Source organism: Colias croceus, chromosome 1 (genome assembly GCF_905220415.1).
Source record: "Colias croceus chromosome 1, ilColCroc2.1".
Taxonomy (NCBI): Eukaryota; Metazoa; Arthropoda; class Insecta; order Lepidoptera; family Pieridae; genus Colias; species Colias croceus.
This window is the reverse complement of record NC_059537.1, coordinates 8,517,322-8,540,957: the sequence shown is the minus strand read 5'-3', so window position 1 is coordinate 8,540,957 and position 23,636 is coordinate 8,517,322. Positions and strand designations below refer to the sequence as shown.

The 23,636-nt window shown below is 33.0% G+C and overlaps 1 protein-coding gene across 2 annotated transcripts; it reads right to left on the bottom strand.

The window, feature by feature from the left end:
* Positions 1 to 11,346: 11,346 nt before the first annotated feature.
* On the bottom strand, positions 11,347 to 19,923 carry LOC123696177 (monocarboxylate transporter 1-like). 2 transcript variants are annotated; one of them, XM_045642237.1, is made up of 8 exons: positions 19,806 to 19,923; positions 15,178 to 15,339; positions 13,603 to 13,873; positions 13,077 to 13,279; positions 12,738 to 12,996; positions 12,483 to 12,652; positions 12,246 to 12,411; positions 11,347 to 12,002 (listed from the first exon to the last, which is right to left on the bottom strand). In XM_045642237.1, the coding sequence occupies exons 2-8, from the start codon at positions 15,286 to 15,288 to the stop codon at positions 11,650 to 11,652; spliced, it is 1,533 nt and encodes a 510-aa protein (XP_045498193.1). In that variant the 5' UTR covers positions 15,289 to 15,339; positions 19,806 to 19,923; the 3' UTR covers positions 11,347 to 11,649. The 2 variants fall into 2 exon arrangements, with proteins under 2 accessions (XP_045498193.1, XP_045498198.1); XM_045642242.1 differs by lacking the exon at positions 19,806 to 19,923 and having other exon boundaries at positions 13,603 to 13,841; positions 15,178 to 15,289.
* Positions 19,924 to 23,636: the final 3,713 nt, after the last annotated feature.

Here is a 23,636-nt window from a genome sequence, read left to right as displayed (position 1 = left end):
AATAATAAAGCGTTATTATGTGTTTAACACAGCAAAATATTACCTACAACTTCAAGGTCGGCCACAAGAAGTCATCCGATGATATTTGGGACTTATTTTTTTTCTAAATGAAAACCTTCGATTTTGCTTTTTGATTATGTTTATTTGAACCTTTAGAATTTTACTGGTCAAGTCAAGAAGACGATATCGGCCAAATGGGCGCCCTCAGAATAGTGGATGATTTTTCTATCAAAGTCATAATGGGAGATAAATTATAAGGAATCTATTTTCAACTTAAAACCACTTAATTTTACTGTACAATTCTGAGAAATTGAACTGTTCGTATCATTTTTATAACGGCGCATATTTAAAAAAAATGACCAGTATTATCACCTTCACACTGATGTAGTGATAAAATTTTCATTTTATACATACGCGCAAGTCTTGTTGAATCAATAAGCGATCGTTGTAAACATAATTGAGACCTAATTAGACGGCGCCATTACATTTTATCGGCTTCGATAACATTTAGGCATCAACATAATTAGATCTACGCCAAATAATCGCTCATGACATTTGAAATGCGGAGAAGTAATTTATGTTCAATTATTTTTATTTATTTAAATACTTTATTGTACTGCCAAAAAAAATTACAAAAAGAAAACTTATACTAAAAGAAGACACAGCACAGATGGCGGCCTTATCACTTATAAGTGATTTCTTCCAGGCAACCAACTAAAGATGTGATAACATAATAGAAAAAGGAGGTGGGTAAAAAGTATACGCAAAAATTATGTAATATAATACCAATAAAAAAAAATACTAATAAATATACTATAAATAATACATAGATGTATAGTTAATAGATATCATACATTGTGATGTGTGGTGTGCGTGGAGAGAAATAAAACGAATGATGGTTGGTTATACACTGGCTTCACCACACCACACATCACATGGCGACCCTGCCAGTGCGAGCGCGTCGGATAATAGTGTTCTAGAATTACGTTCCTTATTTGGCGCTGAAATCGGAGTTTCATCTTCATACGGAGAGCCGAAGGCTTCATAATAAATTATTATGGAGAATTACACCGAATTGGAGAATTATTTTTATACAAAATAAGTTAGGAAAGAGATTCTACATACGCAGATTGGTAAAGACAAAATGGGCAAGCAGCAATCTAAAGAAGTCGAAAAAGAAGAAGTATTTATAACACAGAGCGGACAGAACAACTACGCACCAAACAACATCGCACCCTGGGAAAAATCAGAAACTATGTTCAATTTGACCGTGGTAATAGCAGTCATTTGTGGAATAATATTGGCGTATTTTGTTTACAAGAAGATGCACAAGCGACTTACAAAGAAGATACAGCGGCAAGCTACGGAAATAGTTTTGAAGTCACGTCGCGCCTCGGTTTAAAGGGATATAAAAAGTAAAACACAACTTGAAAACCCAGTTCAAAAGTGGCAATTAGTGTGTGCAGTGACTCGCAGTATACTTGTAAGTGGCAATTTTTCCTTTCTCTCTAATCTATTTTTATTTAATCACGTTTATCCTTTATGTAGAAATATAATTAAGATATTAGTTAAAATTATGTTTAAAAAAAATAATATATATAAATATATAATAATAAACATAAATGTCTAATATAATATTACAAAAATATTTAAATGATTTGCTAGAAATTAAGCAATATTTAGTTAAGTTTGGAATTAAACGTCTTAAAAGTGAAACAGCATTCGAAAAATACGAAGTAGCTAAACAAATATACAAGGAGTATAAAAACTATATACAAGTGGTAGAAATTAAAGTAGAAGAATTAAGTGTAACATTAGAAATAGATAGTCTTTTTGATAAAATCAAAAATCTTATGACAATCATGTCGACAAAACCAGAATTTGAATTAAAAACGGCAGTTTCTCTGTTGCCCGTAATGGACGACACAGAAAATGTCACTCTACAGTTAATAGATGCTATTGAATTATATGTGACAATGATTTCAAAAGAAAGTATTACAAATCTTATTCAATTTGTTTGCAAGACACGGTTGTCACGAAACGCGAAATTAAGATTAAAAGATACCTATAGTAGCGTAGAAGAAATGGTTAGTGACATGAAAAAGCACCTCCTAACTACTAAGTCAGAAATCGCTTTGCAGAAAAAACTATTAAATTGTTATCAAGGAAATCGGTCGATAGATAAATTTGGAACAGAGCTCGAGCAACTGTTTGTTAACCTTACCATCTCACAATCAAAAGGAAATTCAGACACGTTCAGTATTCTGAAATCCATAAATGAAAAACAGGCAATACATAAATTCGCCGATGGTCTACGGAATGACAGATTGAAAACTGTTATAGCTGCACGAAATTACAATTCGTTAAAGGACGCTATTCAAGGCGCAAAGGATGAGGAAGTAACGATGACTTCTCCATCATCTGACCAAGTATTCTTTGCAAAAGGAAGACCCTATCATCGGGGACTCCAAGGATCTAGACACTGTGGAAAATCATATTCCTATACTAATTCAAGGTCACCAAAAACACAATTTAAGAATACATTCACCAACTATTCATGTGGTAGGAATCAAGGGAATTTTCAAAGAGGTCGAGGTAAAACAAACGGAAGGAATAAATCAAATACCCGTAGTACTCAACCATATACTTATAAAAACAGAAACCAGCATCAGCAGGTAAATTTGGCCCAAAGTTCGCAAAACGAAGAGGACGAAGATGAGCAAAGCTCGATACCGAAGTGGTTTTTTCGACAATAATGAATTCGTATTAAGTTATAACAACATGAATTCAGTAAAATTTTATATAAATCATAAAAAACTAAATTTTCTATTAGACACTGGAGCATCCTTATCTATAATTAAAGATATTGCTATACAACATACTAAACACAAAGTTACCCAAAAAACAACACAAATTAAGGGCATTGGTGGAAAAATAACCTCAGACAGATATACAAAATTAACATTGAAATGTAAAAATGAAAAATTTGAACATAAATTTCATATATTTAAAACGTTACCATTAAACATTGACGGTATACTCGGGCAAGACTTTTTGTCGAGATACAAATCATTACTAAATTTTGAAAACCAAACATTAACGCTTCAAACAGATTCAAAGTATACAACAATACCAATAGACATGTTTTCAACAGAAGATATAAACACAACAAGCATAAAACTGCCACCCAGATGTGAAAAAATAATTAATATAAAAACGAACCATACTAGCAACTGTGTAATAACTTCAAAAGAGGTGTGTGATGGAGTATTCATAGCTAATACTTTGAATAAAGCCAGAAATGGAAAAATATCGATACATATTATGAATACTAGGGAAACAGAAGTAGTTTTACATTGTTTCACACCCGAAATAATACCTTTAGACGAGTTTGAATGCTTTACATTTGAAGAAGTAACAAACAATGGAGAAAGAGTTAAAAGGTTATTCGATTTACTGAAACTAGAAAACATGAACACAGAAGAACAGAAAAGTATTGCAAGTATATGTGCTAAGTTTGCAGATATATTCCACTTGTCGGGTGATCGACTGAACACTTGCAATTTATACGAACAGAAAATACACCTAAAAGAAAATACCAATCCAGTTTACTCTAAACCTTACAGACTACCTCATTCACAGAAAGCGGAAATTAGTAAACAAATACAGGAAATGATAGACAACGATATTATCGAGGAATCAACTTCAGAATGGTCCAGCCCATTACTGATAGTGCCTAAGAAAATGGGAGCAAATGGTGAAAAGAAATGGAGAGTTGTACTAGATTACAGAAAACTAAATGATTGTATCAAAGACGATAAGTTCCCATTGCCAAATATTACCGAAATATTGGACTCTTTATCAGGAGCTATGTATTTTAGTCACTTAGATCTCAATCAGGGCTATTATCAAATGAAATTAGATGCAGAAAGCCGAAAATATACAGCATTTGTAGCTGATAAACATTATCAAATGAAACGATTACCAATGGGTCTAAAAACAAGCCCTAGCGCATTCAGTAGAGCGATGACAATTGCATTATCAGGATTAAATTATGAAAAATGCATAGTCTACCTGGATGATATTATTGTGATGGGAAGAAATTTAAATCAGCATAATAAAAATCTTATTGATGTATTCTCACGTTTAAGAAAAGTAAATATGAAATTAAACCCATTAAAATGTAATTTTTTGAAAAAAGATCTTTTGTACCTAGGTCACATCGTTACACCAGAAGGTATAAGACCAGATCCAGAAAAGATTAAAGTCATGCAAAATTATCCAACTCCTAAAAACGCAGATGAAGTCAAAAGGTTTGTTGCGTTTGCCAATTATTATAGAAAGTTCATACCAAATTTTGCAAACATTACAGCAAGTTTAAATAATTTAACCAGAAAAAATGTTAACTTCAATTGGACTACAGATTGTCAAAATTCTTTTGAAACTTTAAAACATACACTATGTAACCCGCCTTTATTGCAATATCCAAATTTTGAAGAAAGTAATGAGTTCATTATTCATACAGACGCTTCAGGGTTAGCGATTGGAGCTGTTTTATCAAATCAAGACAAAAGACCAGTAGCATATGCCAGTCGTACTTTAAACAAAGCTGAAAGAAACTATCCTGTGATAGAAAAGGAACTTTTAGCAATTGTATGGGCTATCAAATATTTTCGACCTTACATTTATGGAAGAAAGTTCAAAATTTGTACAGATCATAGACCATTGATATACTTATTCAACATGAAAGACCCATCGAGTCGACTTACCAAATTCAGGCTATGTTTAGAAGAATACGATTTTGTAATAGAATACACGCGAGGAAAAGATAATGTCGCTGCAGACGCTTTATCTCGTATAGTATTAACAACGGACGACCTAAAGTCTATTAATAATAAAGTCAATTGCCTCATGGTTATGACTAGAAAACAAAGAAAAATGATGGATGAAATGGAAAATAAGAAGAAGGATAACGATGAAAAAGCTGACGATTGGACTGATCACCCAAGAGTCGTAGAAATACTTAAACGGACAAAAAATTCGATAGAATTCAATTTGGAGACTAACGAATATACGAAGAACGAGACATGTTCAGAAAATGTCCATAGTAAAGAAAAAACATTTATGTATACACCTTCAAGGAATATGGTTACGATGAATCCTAATTCTAGATCATGGTTGAAACGAGCTTTCGCAGTGAGAGAATTAGAACAATTCTGTAACAAAGAAAATATTCAAGAATTATGCATAATAAAAAATGAAAGAAATGAAAAATTAATAAAAGAGCTAGCTCAGGAAGTAAAAAATATAAATAAGTGGCAAGGACCACGGATATGCATATTAAAAGGTGTAGTAAAAATAGAAAATATGGATGACAAAAAGGTCATACTAAATGATTTTCATATATTACCAAGCAGTGGACATGCTGGTATAAGAAGAATGACGAATAACATAAAGAAACGTTACTACTGGACAAATATGGACAATGACATATATAACTTTGTGAATAAGTGTGAGCAATGTCAAAAGCAGAAATTTCATAAGCAAGTGAAGCAACCTATGTGCATTACTAGCACTGCATCTTCAGCTTTTGAAAAAATATTTCTTGATACAGTTGGTCCAATAACACGAGATGTTAATGGAAATGCCTATATACTAACACTACAATGTGAGTTGACGAAATACGTGGAAGCATACCCAATACCAAATAAGGAAACAGACACAGTAGCTCGTGCTTTCGTTGATAATTTTATTTTACGTTACGGTATTCCACAGACGATTGCAACTGACAGAGGTACTGAGTTCATTTCAGCAACTATGAAAGATGTTTGTAGATTGTTAGAAGTAAAGCAAATACAATCAACAGCATATCACCACGAAAGTATTGGTTCTTTAGAAAACTCGCACAAAACATTGGGAGCGTTTCTAAGGATTCAAACTAACAACCAAACTCAAAATTGGAGCTCTTGGTTACAATATTGGTGTTTTGGATATAATACAACGGTTCATAGTGAAACACAATATACACCTTATGAACTTGTATTTGGTAAATTGTGTGGTATACCAAGTAATCTTGTAAATAAAATTGATCCACAATGCCCGTAATGGACGCACACCACACATCACAACATATAAAAAATACGTATATACCTATAATTATAAATACATACCATAAATAAATAAATAAATACATACAATACATATACATAATATAATATGTATAAAAAGGCAAATTACAGCGAAAGAGAGATCATGAGCTAAACTATCCCGAGTCAAAAGCAAGATTCAGGTAATGACTTCTGACAAGGCTTTTGAATGTGGATAGCGTTTGGGCTTGTCTGATATTTATCGGCAAGGCATTCCAGAGGTTAATGGCAGTAACCGTAAAGGAATCGCCATAGAAGTGTGTGCGGTGAAAAGGAATACTCAAAACAAGCCTATCAACAGAACGAAGAGAATAATTTTCACAATGCAGGAAGTTAAATTTATTTTTGAGATAGGAAGGGGTCTTAGGGTCAAAAAAGATACGATATAGTAGCAGCAAATAATGCACATTCCGGCGAAGACGGATTGGGAGCCACTTGAGCTTCTTGCGAAAGGAGGAGACGTGATCGTATTTGCGAAGACCAAATACGAACCGGATACCAAAATTCTGAAGACGCTCAAGTTTGTCTAATTGCTCCATATCCTTATCAATTGCGTATAAATTTTGCCAATTTTCAAAATAAATCAATTGTTTATTGCGAATAGAACAAAACACAATTCTATAAATAGTTATTGCATATAGGGCTGACCAATACTGAGATTAAATGGCTATGCCTATATCTAATAGTCCCAAAAGTAGCCGACCTAACCAAGAAAAAACAATAAATATGGAATAAATTATATTTATTTCTCTACATAGCTTCCTTGTAGTCCTTTACACTTTTCCCAGCGGTGCTCTATAGCTTCAATGCCGCGTCTGTAGTAGGAACTGTCGAGCTCTTCAAAATAGGCATTAACCGTAGACTCAACATCTTCATTGCTTGCAAATCTTTTCCCACCGAGCCATTTTTTTAAGTTTTGGAACAGAAAATAATCAGATGGGGCCAAATCTGGTGAATAAGGTGCATGAGGTAGCAATTCAAACTTTAATTCTTCGATTTTAGCCATCGCAATGCCGGAGGTGTGGACTGGCGCGTTGTACCGATGAAACAAAACTTTTTTCTTTGATAGATGAGGCCGTTTTATCTTTATTTCTTCACTTAGACGCTGCAACAAGTTTGCGTAATACTCGCCGTTAATGGTTTTTCCTCTTGGTAGATAATCTATGAAGATTATTCCACGAGCGTCCCAGAAAGCCGATGCCATGACTTTTCCTGCCGATGGAACCGTTTTTGCCTTCTTTGGGGCCGATTCTCCCCTTGCGGTCCATTGCTTTGACTGTTCTTTCGTCTCCGGTGTGAAATAATGAACCCACGTTTCATCCATGGTAATAAATCGACGCAAAAACTCTGCACTATTGCTTTGAAATTTTGTCAAACACTCGACTGAAACATCCTCACGACGCTGTTTTTGCTCTAGTGTGAGTAATCGCGGCACCCACCTTGCGCACAGCTTCCTCATGTCCAACTTTTCAGTTAAGATACGATGTACTGCACTTTTTGAAATGCCTACCATATCTGCTAGCTCGCGCACTTTTAGTCGACGATCTTCCAATACAATTTTGTGGATTTTTTTTACCATTTCTGGCGAAGTCACCTCATTTGGTCGCCCACAGCGAGGTTCATCTAGACAGTTCGTTCGGCCACGTTTGAACTCGGCCACCCAATATTTTACCGTTGTAAACGAAGGAGAAGACTCCCCCAATGTAGAATCTAGCTCTTCTTTTATGTTAGTTGGGCTGAGGCCTTTCAAATAAAAGTATTGAATGACGTATCGTAGACCAATTTTATCCATATTAGAAAATTCTCTAACAGCGTTCACTTTCAAGGACTACAAAACAAATGACAAATGACCTAGCGTGTTCGAATTCCAAATTTAAAATTCGCATTGATCAGACTTTTTAAAAAGAGTATTTAATCGAATAAAACTGCCAGTACTTAAGTCAGGTCGGGTAATTTTGGGACCGCCTACGTACCTCGGTTAATTTATAATTATAGCATTAATGTATAGCGATATATTTTTAAAGATCTAAAGAAATATAAAAAAACAATTCTGGAACTATCATCTGTAATTAACATAAGCAAATATTTTATGTATGTTACTTACATTACATTTTTTTTTGGTTCTTCCGAAATACTGATCCCATCTCGAAAGAACATTCACTAAACGCTACACAATTCCGGAGTAGCACAGGATATTTTAGGCCGGGGCAAGCGGCAAGTTATTTAATAAACATGCTGCATACGTAAAATAAACTATTTTATATATAGGTAGTCCGGAAAGGAGTGGGCATAATAAATTGTCTTTTTAAGCTATTGCATAGCTTCTATCGCGGGCCTTGAGTGCGGGGACCGAATCTAGAAATTCCGTAACGAAAAACCTCACGTTCCCCACTCCGACGGGCACGGAGGTGTGGCTTGAAGGCATAGCATGCAATAGCTTTACCGCGGCAGTCCCCGAGTGCCACACGTCGTTTTTTTTTATAATTATTAGATAATATTATGTGCTTTCGTTTTCTTCGCTTGTTACCACAAACCCTTACTGAGTTATTCCGGTTTAGGTTAATAAGTAATGCTTGTAATTTTGAATACACATCGTTCGTAAAATTTAAAAAGTTTCAAGTTAAATTGCGATTGCCTAATATCTACGCATCATATCAATAGACATACCCACTGTGTACACATCTGCAAACCATTTCGTACTAGTGTAACGTGACGTAACGTGACTATTATTATCCAAAACAAGTCAACATATGATAAGTAATTAATTTAGAGGAAACAGTTGCATATAATACAGCAATTTATATTCAGCTGCACACACTGGTTTTGTTGGCGTGAGTTTTGTTTTACGTTCCCTCAGTGAACGGAGAATATTACGTTCTAAGCGAATTTACCAAATTATTCCGCACTCCACCAAATAAACGGACTCTATTCACTTTTATTTACAGGTTATGTGCAAAGTTATAATTGAAAGTTTGGCAACTTTATGAGTAATATGAGAACCTTTCTCCAGATACTGTACTTACTATGATCTACGGAAATTTGCTATTGCTCTTTCCTCCGTTATAATTAATCTTGCAAACTGATTAAATATTTTGACTACTCATTGTTTATACTTGAATTTTTTTAATACGGTTTCAATGAAACAAAACATTAATTTTCATATCAATAAATCATATTACGCTCAAGTGGATAAAACAATAATATTATTAATTAACAAAGGTCAGTCCTAACTCGGTTTTATTAAAAAACATAATTCCGTTTAGCATGTTTTTATTGCGTCATTAGACCGTGATAACAGTTAACTTGATAAATGCAGATACGTAAAAATGGTTCAGCTCTAGTCCCAATGTAAACAAAATTGCGAGCATAATCTGTTAGACTTGCTCGAAATATATACGAAAGCACCCTACAGATTTACGCCGTGCTCGTTGCACGGTAGGAATGAATTTATTTAGCGCAGGCTAAATTAAACACAAATAAATCTGTGCCGCCTACTATAATTTGCATATAATGTTTCAGATTGTTGTTTATTAAATTTAGTATCGAAATAACTCTACATCTATGATGTTTATTTACTGTAAATGGGCTTAAGATATGTCCAAAATGATCAATATGTGAGATAAATTATCGCAAACATCTTTATATAAACAAAATTGTTTATACTGAGTTTAGATAATATCATCATACTCAATACACAATACTCATCTTCATAGTTACTAATTTATGAAAATTTATGTATAATTCATGCTCAGGTTCCAAGAAGTACCCAAAGTATAACAGAATATTAATGTTCATAAAATCACCTTGTTAGAAGCGTTACATTACAAAACATTAATTTTCATTTTATTAAGTTTCTTGTGAACGATTCCTATAAGGAAAACATAAAACGTACCTTATTCCTCGGACAACTCTATAGATAAGTTCACAGTGAATAATTTGAATAGAGCACAGAAACTGTTTAAAGGGAAAAATGCAACCTATTGAGTTATAATAGATACTTAATAATAATTACTTACCATGTTTCTACATAATATTTAAAAAATACAAGAATTATGTATGTATGAAGTATGGATAAATTCATTTATATTTTATAGTCTACTGATATGGTTAGGAAAGAAATATTTTATAACAAACATATACGTTTTTATGGACATATAAATTGTTGTAAAAAGAAATGGTAAAATAGTAAAATCTCAGTCCAAAGGTATCACAAAAATTCCGCTGATGTTGCAGCTAATCAAGATTTAAAGGGTGCCATCAGTGTCCATCTTTGTTAGTTCCGCTCTCGGACTAATTGCAGGTCGTTATCAAAATCTGACATCGTTTGTTACACGACTTCTGTTTGAGGACCTTGTGCACAAACATTATACTAGTTTTCATCGACCTATTATACGTTCGTACTAAGATAGTTATAGGTATAAATAAAAAAGAATTTACAATTTGTTCCATTAAATTCAGACTGATTAAGCGACTGTCCGTACCGAAGTAATTCAATATTGAAAACCTGACGAATTGCTGTGAAGTATGAATAAAAATGCCAATACGAATTCTTATCTGGCAATTTAGTAAATGCCCTTTCAATATAGCAAGCATTATCTTATCGACAATATACGGGATGAAACTGACGTTCATGAAAAACATTGTGAATTTCCATATATCATGCTTTATTTTCTTTACGTCAGTTGATATTAGAAAGATATTTTGTCATTTATGTTTATGGTAAAGCGGTTCCATCCGTATGCAGGTGAGCGGCGCGGCGCCGACGGTCAGGCGCGCGACTCTCAGCGTCTCTTGCTGAATTATACATGAGATTTCCGAACTGATCGGTTGGTTTAACTTTTGTAAACTGTAACATGCTACTTCTGTTTTATAGAGCTATAATTTTACTGAAATCTCATGAAGTGAGAGATGTTTGTACTTATTGACTAAACGTCGCGTATTAAGTTTACAATTTAATTTATTTATCAATTTATTGTTTATTGTATCATATTAACCTATTTATCAAGTATTTATCCAATATTATTTTCATCGTTATTTTAGTGTTTTATAAAAAAGAAAAAAACTATCAACAATAATTTACGAAAAGTTCTTTTTTTAATTAGCATAATATCTCTGATAGTTATTATCGCAGTTAATATAATATTATGTCGTCAAAAATCTCAAAATAATTGCAGAGGTAGGAAAAAAAGAAATACGAATATAAATAAAATAATTTATTTATTAGACTAGAAATAACGTACATTTGTTAAATTAAATTAATATTAATTATGTCTCCCTTTCACACAAATTACTACATCAGTCTCAATGTTATAAATGCTAACTGGTGTCAATTAAGTTATATTGTACACGTATACATTTGAAAACATCACAGCCAACTTCTCTCGGTAGGGCTTCATATGTTCAACAATTATGCAGCCTTTTACTTCACAATTACCTACGCTAGTCTTGTTTCATTTGGCTTATTAATATCACAGTCTGTGTGAATTCATCTAGTGTATGCGCCTTACGTCATCTGCGTTTCTTCTACTATTTTTTTATTTTTCTTTTTATCTTGGTAATATTGATGTAACATATCCGGTATCCACATGATTAGGAACAGCACTAGAATTGCGTTTTGCGCAGTTATACAAATAATGTAACTACCGGTATAATCTCTTATCCAGCCTAGGAAGTAGCCCATAGGAGGGACGATGATACCCATACTTAACATTCCCAGACCTACAGCTGACGCTACCTGATCCATTCTACATTGTTCTGAGATTGCAATGTTCCTAGATACAATCACCATACTTCTCCCAAATCCATATAATGACGACATAGCAAGCAACACGAACATATCCGTTTGGTAGGCCAAAACTGTAAAAGAGATCAAATATAAATACATACCTTATCAAGGTAAAGGACATGCAGCCAGATTAGATTAATCCCTTATCAAATTACGTGGAAACATATACCCTAAATATGGAATTTTTGATGATGATAATGTCAATTTACTGTGACAGTAAAATATACATTTAGGTATCGTGTAAGCTGTCATATTTAAATTACTTTTTATTTATTTAAATATGTAGTTAGATATATTTTGGAATGGCTACTTACTTTGTCTTATTACAAGTAACCAAATACTGGTCAATACCAACGTCATTCTAGCTGATATTTTGAATTTTGATTGCGCTTGCGGCAATGAAAGTCTTCCAATAATATCTGCAAACGCTACGGCTGACATGCAGTTAGCAGTTTCTTGTTTATTCATACCGGCAACTTTCTACAATAAATAAAAATTTTAAATTTCTAGAATATCATCAATAAATTTGTTATGGAAATATGAATAAATACCTGCAGGAAAAGTGGATATAGCATGCTGAAGTTTTGTATTGAAATAAATGTTAAAGCTGTTCCGAGTATAACATTTAAAAATCGTGGGCTGGATAAAAGGGAAATATCAAGTAAATCGTATATTTTTTGTAGAATTGTTTTGTTTTTCTTCGGTTCTGCGTGATTATGTCCTAGAAAATAAAAATAACGTACAATACACATTATAAAATCTTAAGATTATTTGAAATAAAGGCAATTTTTCATTGAAATGCGTACCATTCATATGGCCATTTGTTTTACCATTTTGATGCATTTGTAATTCGGTATGACTTTGAGATATTTTATGAGAATTTTCTTTTTCCTTGCCATTTTCATGCAATACTGTTGGTACAGTTGCACGCCTAGTACCCTTGTATACTTCATCATTATTTTCGTGATTATTCTCTAATAGCGAAATTTTTTCATCAACTACAACTTCTTCTTCTACTTTTTTCATGTGCCACTCCACGGGTTGTATTAACAGCGTTCCACAAATCTAAAATGACAAAATATTTTGTTAATTACAAATTGATTTATAGAGCTATCAACGGAATCGATATAGGTTGGTATACCTACCCCATGCAAGCTGAGGGAAGAGAGAAGTAAGCATGCTCCTCTAAACCCATAATGGTCCAGGAGATATCGCACCACATGAGGCATTATGGTCTGCCCAATACCGGTTCCCGCCATTGCTATTCCAACAGCAATACTCTTTTTCAACTTAAAGTAGCTATTTATGGACACGAAGCCAGCATTTTGAATAAAACCTAACCCTAGACCTGAAATGAAATTAAGTGTAAGTATTAATTTACGAATAACGAATTTTATAGCTAATTGTATGTAGGTATACTGTCGCGGACATGTAAGAAGAAAAAACAAAATTGGATTTGATGGGAGGAAACTGCAATATCTGAGCTTTGTTCAGCTGTATAAGAATAAGGTTGGAACAGAACTAGGAGGGTTATATCATGGTGTTTTATTAAAAAATATGAGTTAAATAATTTTAAATGCAGCAAAAATACTTGACACAACACAGCCTGTTTGGAGTTGAAAATTGAAATACTGAAAATATAAACTTTGAAATGACAACACAGAAACTTACCTAAAAGTATGCCGTAACTTATAATCAAATGCACTATGTTCGTTGAAAATCCACTACAGAATATTCCTGTGGTACAGAACACAGCTCCAGTGACGCACACAAATCTGGCTGACGTCAATTTAACTAGAGCACCGGCGATCGGACCACCGAAATTGGACACAAAAAGCATAACACTGAGAACTATGGCCGCTCCTTGCGTCGTGTGTCCCATTGCTTCCAGAGCATCTCCGTATAGCAAGCTGAAGAGGGACAACATAGACTGATTGAAAATCTAAAATAAAAGTTCATCTTGATTTAATACTTAAAAATATTGCTTAAAAATTTTAGAACAATCAGAATATGTATTAAAACTGAATACCACTAGAAATTTGAATATAATAATATGCTTGCCATTAATATAAAAAAAGTTTGGGATTACCTCATATTTGTTATTTACAGAGTTTCAATGTAAATATACTTTTCATGAATAAATTGAAATAGTAATATTAATTTACTGAAATTAGCTTAAAAGATTCAAATTTCGTTGATATTTCTTCATTTCTTTAAAGCAGTCTTGAGTAATTTATTCAAATATATTATCTACGGCTCTAGATTCATAATATGGGAGGCTATTATGAAATAAAAAGAAAAAAAAATCAATAATACGGGCCTTTATCAGAATTAGATAAAATGTATTAGAAATCATTTATCATATCGTTTGGTAAAAATCCGTGACCTTCATTCAACGTAGGTATCTATGATAATACTAAACAAGTATATAATATCATCTACCAAATCTATTATAAAAAATATAAGTCAACACCAGACAATTTTAAAAATTGAAGCGTATCAAGACTTCTGTGTTCGAAGTGACGTGAATAGCTATGTCCACACTGTGCCTTTTTTCGTTCATCAAGGGCATGCGTCACATCGCAGTCAACAGCGCACGCAACGCATGCCCTTGACGCATGCGTTTTTGACAGTTGAAAGCACAGCGCGCGCTGCGAAAGACGTTTCCCGCGTCTGGTGGATTTCTGTGCCACAAAGCGTTCAACAACAAGATGGTGTAACCAATTTCAAAAGTCTATCGAATTTTTTTCAGACATATTGTGTAAAATTTTTAAAAAGAATATCTTTATCTTCTCGTAGTTCTCTCAAAATCACATTACTTCGATTATTGTAATAGCCTCGTATCCAATACTTTCGCTTGGTTCTTTTTTTTCTGGAATTTCTTATGACCAAGTAAGCAGCACATATTCCACTAAGTAAAATGTTGTCGTCGCACATGTTTCCACAAGCTGACAAACTACGAATGAACTAGGTAAATGACTGTTGGCGTTGCGTTCGTTAACGCTTTCAATATTGAATTCAATATTGAAAGCGACAAACGAAAGTTGAATAGAAAGATGAAGACGAAACTTGAAGATGAAACATAGCATGTGGACATAGCTAATCGTGATAAAAAAATCCTGTATTTTACTTCATTGCAGCTCTATTTCTTGTTTTTATTTTTATTGTATTATAATATGAAGGTACATACTACAAACTTTTATACAACATAACTGCCGACTGGTAGATAATTGATGTTATACTTACATTGGAAAGTCCTGTTCCTATTAAAACCATCCACCCCCAACCTCCATCAGGGGGCACTAGTTTTATCCTTTTCTCCGTCCTTGGGAACGCTAATGAATTTTTCTTCGACATGTTTCCTGCTTTTCCTTATGTTTCATTAAAAAACTTCATGTGAGTGTTTTTCTAAAAAAAAAAAAAGAATTTGTTGTTTAATTAATTACCGGTTGTGGAAAGATATAATGGAAAATTATGGTAAAAAACCTATACGGAACATATCAGTATAATAAAAGAGTATAGGTTTTCATAAAACACTTTGTAAACTAGTTTCTTTGTAATTTGCTAGGTAAAATTAATTTATATACGTAAATTACCATTATATTTTATTCCGTTCCATCTTTATAGTATATGTGTTAAATACCTACCTAATTAAAATAAATGAAAATTGTGATGTGTACTTATTGATACACTTTGAATTATGGACTGACTCTGTATATTTATTATATTAACACTTATTTATTAACCAGTAAATTAACATTGACAATCGAGGAAAAATCATCGAGTGCATGTGATTGATGAGAGTTTGCAAATAAATTATTATAAGAGATGTGACGAAATGTTTATGCTTGAAGTTGAGAGTGATGACATAGATTTAAAGGAATTCTGATAAATCGCTTTGTCTTAGTTGATCTCAAATTGCGTAAGCAAAGATAAACATAAAAAATATCACTCCAAATAATAAAGGGTCAGTTGTTTTAATTCAAATGAGAACTATGCTTACAAATTCTGATAATTCACAATTATCAGTTATTTTAAAAACAATTGTGTGGTTGCGTTAGACGTTAGTTACTAATGTATTTAAAACGTAAATAATCGTATTATCTCAGTGCCGGTACAGATTAATTTTTAAGAGTTTATTATTATTAGCATTAGCATTAAGTCAACCTCCGTTAAGGTAACAATCACAAGTCCAATATAAGTTTTGTTTTGTCGGATATTGAAGGTTGATGTATGTTTTTATAGTGTGGTAATTGGGATTTCGCTCGGCTTTTGTCTTACGGTGCATTTACATCAAACGAACATAGAGCTAGAGCAAGAGCATGAGCATTCTTTCGTGATTCTTTAGTGTAAAAGAAAACTCGTATTCAGAATTATAAATGTTCTAATCTTTTCGAACGCTCTAAGAACAACGAAATAATGCCCTACGCTTGTTTAAACTAAAAGAATTTGACATAGTGGGGTTTGAATGAGCATTCGCTCGTTTGATCTAAATGCACCGTTATACTAAATAATTTCAGGCTGGTTCAAAGTATCCAGCTTAAGACTTCGTTGTAATACAAAATGTTGATAAACTAAGCTAAGCTGGGTTTCATTTTCACCAAGGTTAGACTTGCAATCAAATAACAGTCGTATGTAATATGTAATTTTGTTGTTTAACAGTGATCATGCAGTCGTCATCGACTGCCATGTAAGGACATAAGGGGAATAACATTTGTGTATTTATAGAAGATAGCTGTTAAATACCAGCTTAGGGGAATAACAGTGATATCATTATAGGAATACTAGCTTTCCACCCGCGGCATCGCCCGCGCAGTCAAAGAAAAACCCGCATAGTGCCCGTTCCCGTGGGATTTCCGGGATAAAACCTGTTCTATGTCCTTTCTCGGGTATCAAAATATCTCTATATCCCACCAAAAACATTTTCATGTAAAATGTTGCCAAGACGAGCACATATGACTCGCACTGTCAAAAAGTTATCAGATCTCATGTAGAGCCAAGCTTCTAACACTACACGCCCTAACTCTACAAGGCCTAACTTCACAAACTCTACACCTTAGTCAAAATATGTGGCTTGGCCATTTCGCTACATTCACATCGGCATAAGGTGAAAAATTAATTCACTGTTCATTACTTTTGTGTTATACAATAGTTCTTGTAGTAACGAACGGCCAAGCCACATATTTTGACTAAGGTGTAGAGTTTGTGAAGTTAGGCCTTGTAGAGTTAGGGCGTGTAGTGTTAGAAGCTTGGCTCTACATGAGATCTGATAACTTTTTGACAGTGCGAGTCATATGTGCTCGTCTTGGCAACATTTTACATGAAAATGTTTTTGGTGGGATTTCATTTCTTTTTGTAAGTTGTTTGTAACAAAATTTTATATGTCGATTAAAGTTTTAATTTTTCTTAACAAGGAGTACCTATACATATATATATCTAGGGGAACCAAGTTTTAGATTATTAGATTAGACCTCTAGCGTCATCAAAATTTAATTTAAAATTACAGGTCTCATACAAACTCCCATCCCCTAGTTTAAGGGGTTGGGGGATGAAAGTTACATGTTTTATAATTTTTTTGTTGTGTGTGTGCCAATAATAGCTTACATAGAAAATTTCAGCTTTCTAGGACATTAGGAAGTACCTTAAGAATTTTGATGATCATCAGTGAGTCAGTGACGAAATTAGCGTTTTTTAGATATAAATAAAATCTGAAGTATAAAAGCTAATGTAATTAAAACTTAATATTTTCAATAAGTCCGCTATTGACAATATATCCCGAAAATTTTGTTGATCTAGCATAATCCAAACCCAAGTTATGAGGGTTCAAAAAAACGTCGAAGCGCTTCGAGAAAAGGTAGGTAGTGCCCGTCCGCTTCTCTTTCGCTTGGCTCGTCTTGGCGGGGGCACTGCCGTGCCCCCAGACCAAATTTCATGCAAATTGGTTCAGTAGTTAAGGCGTGATTAAGTAACAGACAGACAGACAGACAGAGTTACTTTCGCATTTATAATATTAGTATGGATTCTAGTCATTGAGCAAGAACACATTCTTTGTGCAAAAACCTCTTTTTAAAAGGGTACTGTGTGGTGTAATCACTACATAGTATAAAAAAGTCGCTTTCTCTGTCCCTATGTCCCTTTGTATGCTTAAATCTTTAAAACTACGCAACTGATTTTGATGCGGTTTTTTTAATAGATAGAGTGATTTAAGAGGGAGGTAGTAGGGCTAGTAATTTATAGTATATAACTTATTAGGTTTTAGACAAAGCGGTTCGCCCGCTTGTGGCGAAATCCGCCCGCCGTGGGCGGTAATCTAGTGTATAATAATTATAAGAACGTCTGTTGATAATCTCAAATAGCCTTAATGTTCTTATTAATAACATAAAGGCTATTTGAGATTATTTAATTCAGTAGATACTCACTAGCTTACTAGTTACTAGTTTCGCTTCTTACTTTTTACACGGTAATAATATTATTACCGTGCTTTTGATGACATAGTAATGCAATTTAATACGAGGACATGTAGTTACTCGTACACTGAGCTATAAATCAAGCCATGAAAACTGGATTATGGTTTTGTGCCTTCTTTTGTTTCGTGGTATTGTGGTTTCTATAATAATAATCTATGTTTCTTTATCTGATGACAATATTTGCGAGCAATATTTATGTTAATAACATTTTAGGTTTAATAACTAATATCAAAGAAAAAATTATCTTATGAATGTGATTTCAATTAAATTTATTTGATAATTATTGTGTATGTATCTAGTACATAATAATATATATCTATTACATACATTTTATAATGATAGCTAAACTGGTCTTATAATAATTTTGTTGTAGTAGATATTATTAAACTCAACTGTAATTATCCATCTCAAATTGTTTACGCAAAATAATAGCTTTTAAGGATATAATAACAGTAATTATATTTTTAATTACAGAGAGAATTTGCTGAACACTAAGAATTTAATAATTTCGTTTCCCACTTTACATTAAATTTACTGAAACTTGTTATAGAAACAGAAAGAATTAAAATTGCGTAATAATAGATGTCGGTTGTTTTTTTTTTCATGGGAAGAAATTGTATAATTTATTTGTTCAAAACAAAATTTATAATGCGTCTTAGTTATACATTAATATTTAAAAATTAAGTCAATATCGAATATATTAAGTTTTATAGAGCAAATTATAGTCTCGCGAACTAACAGCTGGGTCGATTTAACTGAGTTTGGTTTTGAAATGTTTGTCATATATATGAAGTAACGGGTGATACGAAGTTCTTCTTGCACTTATTATTTAAGAATTACTATTAAAACTTACTTATTATTTAAGTGCAAGAAGTGTGTGCCTATTATATTTTAAGCTCAACTTGCAACTATATGGTAAATTTATTGTGATATAATGTTGGTGTACAAATAATGAATTATAAATAATAAGTACTTGATTAATCACTAATACGTGGCTAGCAACTAGTTTTTCCTATCAGATCGTATATTATCCAAACACTGATTCCCTTTATCAGCTTTCTATATTGATTTAAAACAAACGCACGATAATGATTGGATTACTTCGCAATTAATCACCTGGAAAAATATGATAGTATCGAACAAATATTACCTATTTGAAAATCGAACTTTCAAATAAATATATTTAAATATACAGACTTTAATCACAGGCTACTGGCATAGCAGTTTCAAAATTTTTATTTTCTCTCTTTTCACATTAGTGGAAAACATTTACACAGAATTCAGAAATATTGTAATGTATATCAGTTATAATATATCTAACCATAAAATAAAAAAAATGGTTGGTGAAATCTGTGCCTATCTACAGAAGACAGGTGCCCACAAAACCAAATACCATTATAGTCTTACCTAAATCATAATATGGAACGTCACAATTCACACAAAGTCAGGTCACGAAACATACACGTTCGCACTACATAAATAATTATTTATTGTTACATACAACCGATCGATGTGGACGCACACGCGTAAATGGGATATCATGATCGTAATAAATTTATTAAGTATTGCAATGTTATCAATGCGTAAGCACATTTTTCATTTCGCGCCCTATTTGAAATTTTGAAGCATACGTAATAGAATGAATGACGAAATATCTGGCGGAATTTTCTTAATATTTTTATCAGCATAGTAGGTAGGTATGTATTATTTCGTAATTGCATAAGACCAATCCATCATCATCATCATCAAGGCGGGTCTACACAGAGCGAGCAGCCTCGCTAAGCAATTGCTGCGCGAAGCATTTCAGTTCAGTTGTCTAAAAATAGATTTTTCTAGTTAGTACATAGTATAAAACAAAGTCGCTTTTTCTGCCCCTATGTCCATTTGTATGCTTAAATCTTTAAAGCTACGCAACGGAATTAGATTCGGTTTTTTAATAGATGGAGTTATTCAAGAGGAAGGTTTTAGTATATAATTTGTTAGGTTTTAGACAAAGTGGGCAAAGCCGCGGCGGAAAGCTAGTATATTATGAAACAGTACTATATCCATACAAAGAGGATATACTCAGGTTATTCGAAAAAATATGAAAGTACATGTAAATAAAACGTTACTTGAAGGTTTTAATCATAATTTTAATTACATTGTTAGTGTTGTACATTTAAGTAACATAGGTTTTTCAACATTTCCTTAATAAATTAGAAAATGCCGTGAAAGTTTTTATTTAGCTAGAGATTATTCACCTTATCATCATCAATACATATAATAAAATTCTAGAAAAGTCGTGTCTGTACAATCAAAATCATCAATACATATAATAAAATTCTAGAAAAGTCGTGTCTGTACAATCAAAATATATAAAAAAAAAAATTAGCAGGTGCTATTATTAAATCGATCCCAAACCCAAAACTGTAGTTAAAAAATTTTTTGTCTGTTTGTCTGTTTGTCTGTTTGTCGGTTTGTCTGTTTGTCTGTTTGTCTGTATGTTCGTGCACGCTAATCTGAGAAACGGCTTATCCGATTAAGATGCGGTTTTCACTAATATATTGTGGTAATCTTCATTTAACATTTAGTGTTTATTTCATGTCAATCGGTTCGTAAATAAAAAAGTTATGACCATTTAAGTATTCACGGCGAACATTTGCTAAGGCATTCTTTACCTACACTGTACGATAAAACGTAAGTTATCTGTTACAATTATTATTCCTGTAAATGTCCAAGTGATCATATCGAAAGTGCCCAAGGGTGGGGGGGGGTGTTGGTCAAATTAGAATTATTCTTACTTCTAGGTAAATTTTATACATAAAATGTCCTTTAAATTATGTCGTATTATATTTTTAACCCCCGACGCAAAAAGATGGGTGATAAGTGTTTGACCGCTATGTGTGTCTGTGTGTGTGTGTCTGTTTGTGCCACCGTAGCTCGCTAACAGGTAATCCGAATTAGATGCGGTTTTTTTAGTTAGGCAGCATATTTTCCGACGCTGGTTCTTAGATAAAGTGTATCAAAATCGGTTCATCCATTTATTATACCTAGGTATATTATTATAGGGGTAGATAAATGTGGGAATGAAAAAAATGAAAGTTGTCAAATATAAGTACCTAAGTGATATATTAAATGAAAGTGAACGACCTATCAGTAACAAATCGGTTCATCCATTTATTTAATATAGGTAGATATAAAAGTGGTAATAAAAAAAATGAATTTGTCAAAAATATACTCAAGTGACATATCATATGAAAGGGCATGACGTGTAAAGTTTAATTAGACATGTTTTATCAAAATCGGTTCATCCATTTATTATACCTTTTTATGGGTAAAAGTGGGAATGAAAAAAAAACGAATGTTGTCAAATATACCCAAGTGACATATCAAATAAAAGTGCATAACGGGTGAAGTACACTTAGTTATATTTTTATCCAATTCGGTTTATCCATTTATTAGATTACAGCGGTAAAAGTGGGAATGAATAATGTGGTCAAATAATATACTCAAGCGGCATTTCAAAATATGAAAGGGCAACGTGTGAATTACAATTAGTCATATTTTATCGAAATCGGTTCATCCGTTTATTACATTTAGGGCTTTTTAGAGGTGACAGTGGGGATAAATAAACCAAATGGAGCATCAAACTACAGGATATGACGTGTACATATAGGTACAATTAGATATGGTTTACATCAAAATCGGTTCTGCCATTTACTAGGGATGGAAAGGGAAGGGTTGAGAGTCTGTGAAATAAGAAGGGATATGGGAGCGAGAGGATAGCCACACCCTGGAAATATTGAACTCTACTCAAAGCTACATAGGCCTGGCCCTTGGCAATATTTTTTCCTAAGTATACCACTTCTTTTGCCACTGTGGTCCATTACAATTTGTGCACGGTTACGGCCCAACTTAAAAGATGTCAAGGAGCAACAAACTTATAGATATCAATATGATGTAGGAATGTAATATGGAGGTAGAGGTAGGTCTCGCTCACTTGAAAATATTACATGAAAATAAGAAACCGAAAGGAATAAATAATTATTTTACAAACTTCCCGACGATCTTTAAAATTAAGTAGGTACCATATATGTATTTTGATAATGAGGTATATTATGATGATGTTGGCATGGCAGCCCCGATGACTTTGTTTTTTTTTTATAAATATTTAAAATGGTATTTATTTTAAAAATCTTCGGGAAGTTTGTGAAATTATTTATTCCTTTTTCTATGTATGCACTTTTAATCGTAGCGCTATTTTTTTTATTTATTTAATTTTTATTGCACGGTCTAAACGGTTTAGTTACTACCTACAGGCGTGAGACAGGATTCAGGAAAGATCTGATTTGGATTTTGTGCTGGATTTGATAAAAACTGAGTATCGATTTAGCTGATCAGTTGCTGCACGATACATAGTTAAAAACATCCATACAAGGAAGGAAGGAAAAGAAATTTGCTCCCCTCCCCCCTGGTGCCTAAAAATAATATGACATAATTTAAAAGAAATTTTACGTAGAAAATTAATAAGGCATTTTTTTTTGTTTAGCTCAGTTTAGTAATAAATTTTACTTACAGTTCTTTTAATTATTTATGGTAGTCTGTGTTTACTCAATAATTTAAGATAAGTAGTAACTACTATGCAGTCACTATTCCACGCGGACGAAGTCGCGGGCACAGCTAGTTTGGTATATATTTAGATTACAACGCGAATCATAGGCATCTAGTATCGACTACGTATTTGATTGGATTTTTTATCTGTGTATGAAGGTCAGTAGCCACTAACTAGCCAGTAAAGCAATATCGATATTAATTTCATAGATAATTTAGTATCCCATAACATGGACTTTTAATATATCTATGAATCAATTTTATCAATAGAAATAACGACATAATATCTACTAATTATGTACTTTGGTAATTAATTAAAAAGTGCCTCCATGTAAAACGTTATCCCACCAAAAACATTTTCATGTAAAATGTTGCCAAGACGAGCCCTTATGACTCGCACTGTCAAAAAGTTATCAGATCTCATGTAGAGCCAAGCTTCTAACACTACACGCCCTAACTCTACAAGGCCTAACTTCACAAACTCTACACCTTAGTCAAAATATGTGGCTTGGCCATTTCGCTACATTCACATCGGCGTAAGGTGAAAAATTAATTCACTGTTCATTACTTTTGTGTTATACAATAGTTCTTGTAGTAACGAACGGCCAAGCCACATATTAGTGCCCCCAGATTTAAAAGTTAAAGGTC

Excerpts from the sequence above, each read along its gene's own strand:
- LOC123696177 (XM_045642237.1), bottom strand. The coding sequence starts at position 15,288 with ATGTCGAAGAAAAATTCATTAGCGTTCCCAAGGACGGAGAAAAGGATA. Across the intron at positions 13,280-13,602 it reads AAGTTACGGCATACTTTTAG|GTCTAGGGTTAGGTTTTATT; the intron begins GTAAGTTTCTGT and ends ATTTCATTTCAG. Across the intron at positions 12,653-12,737 it reads AACAAATGGCCATATGAATG|GACATAATCACGCAGAACCG; the intron begins GTACGCATTTCA and ends TTTATTTTCTAG.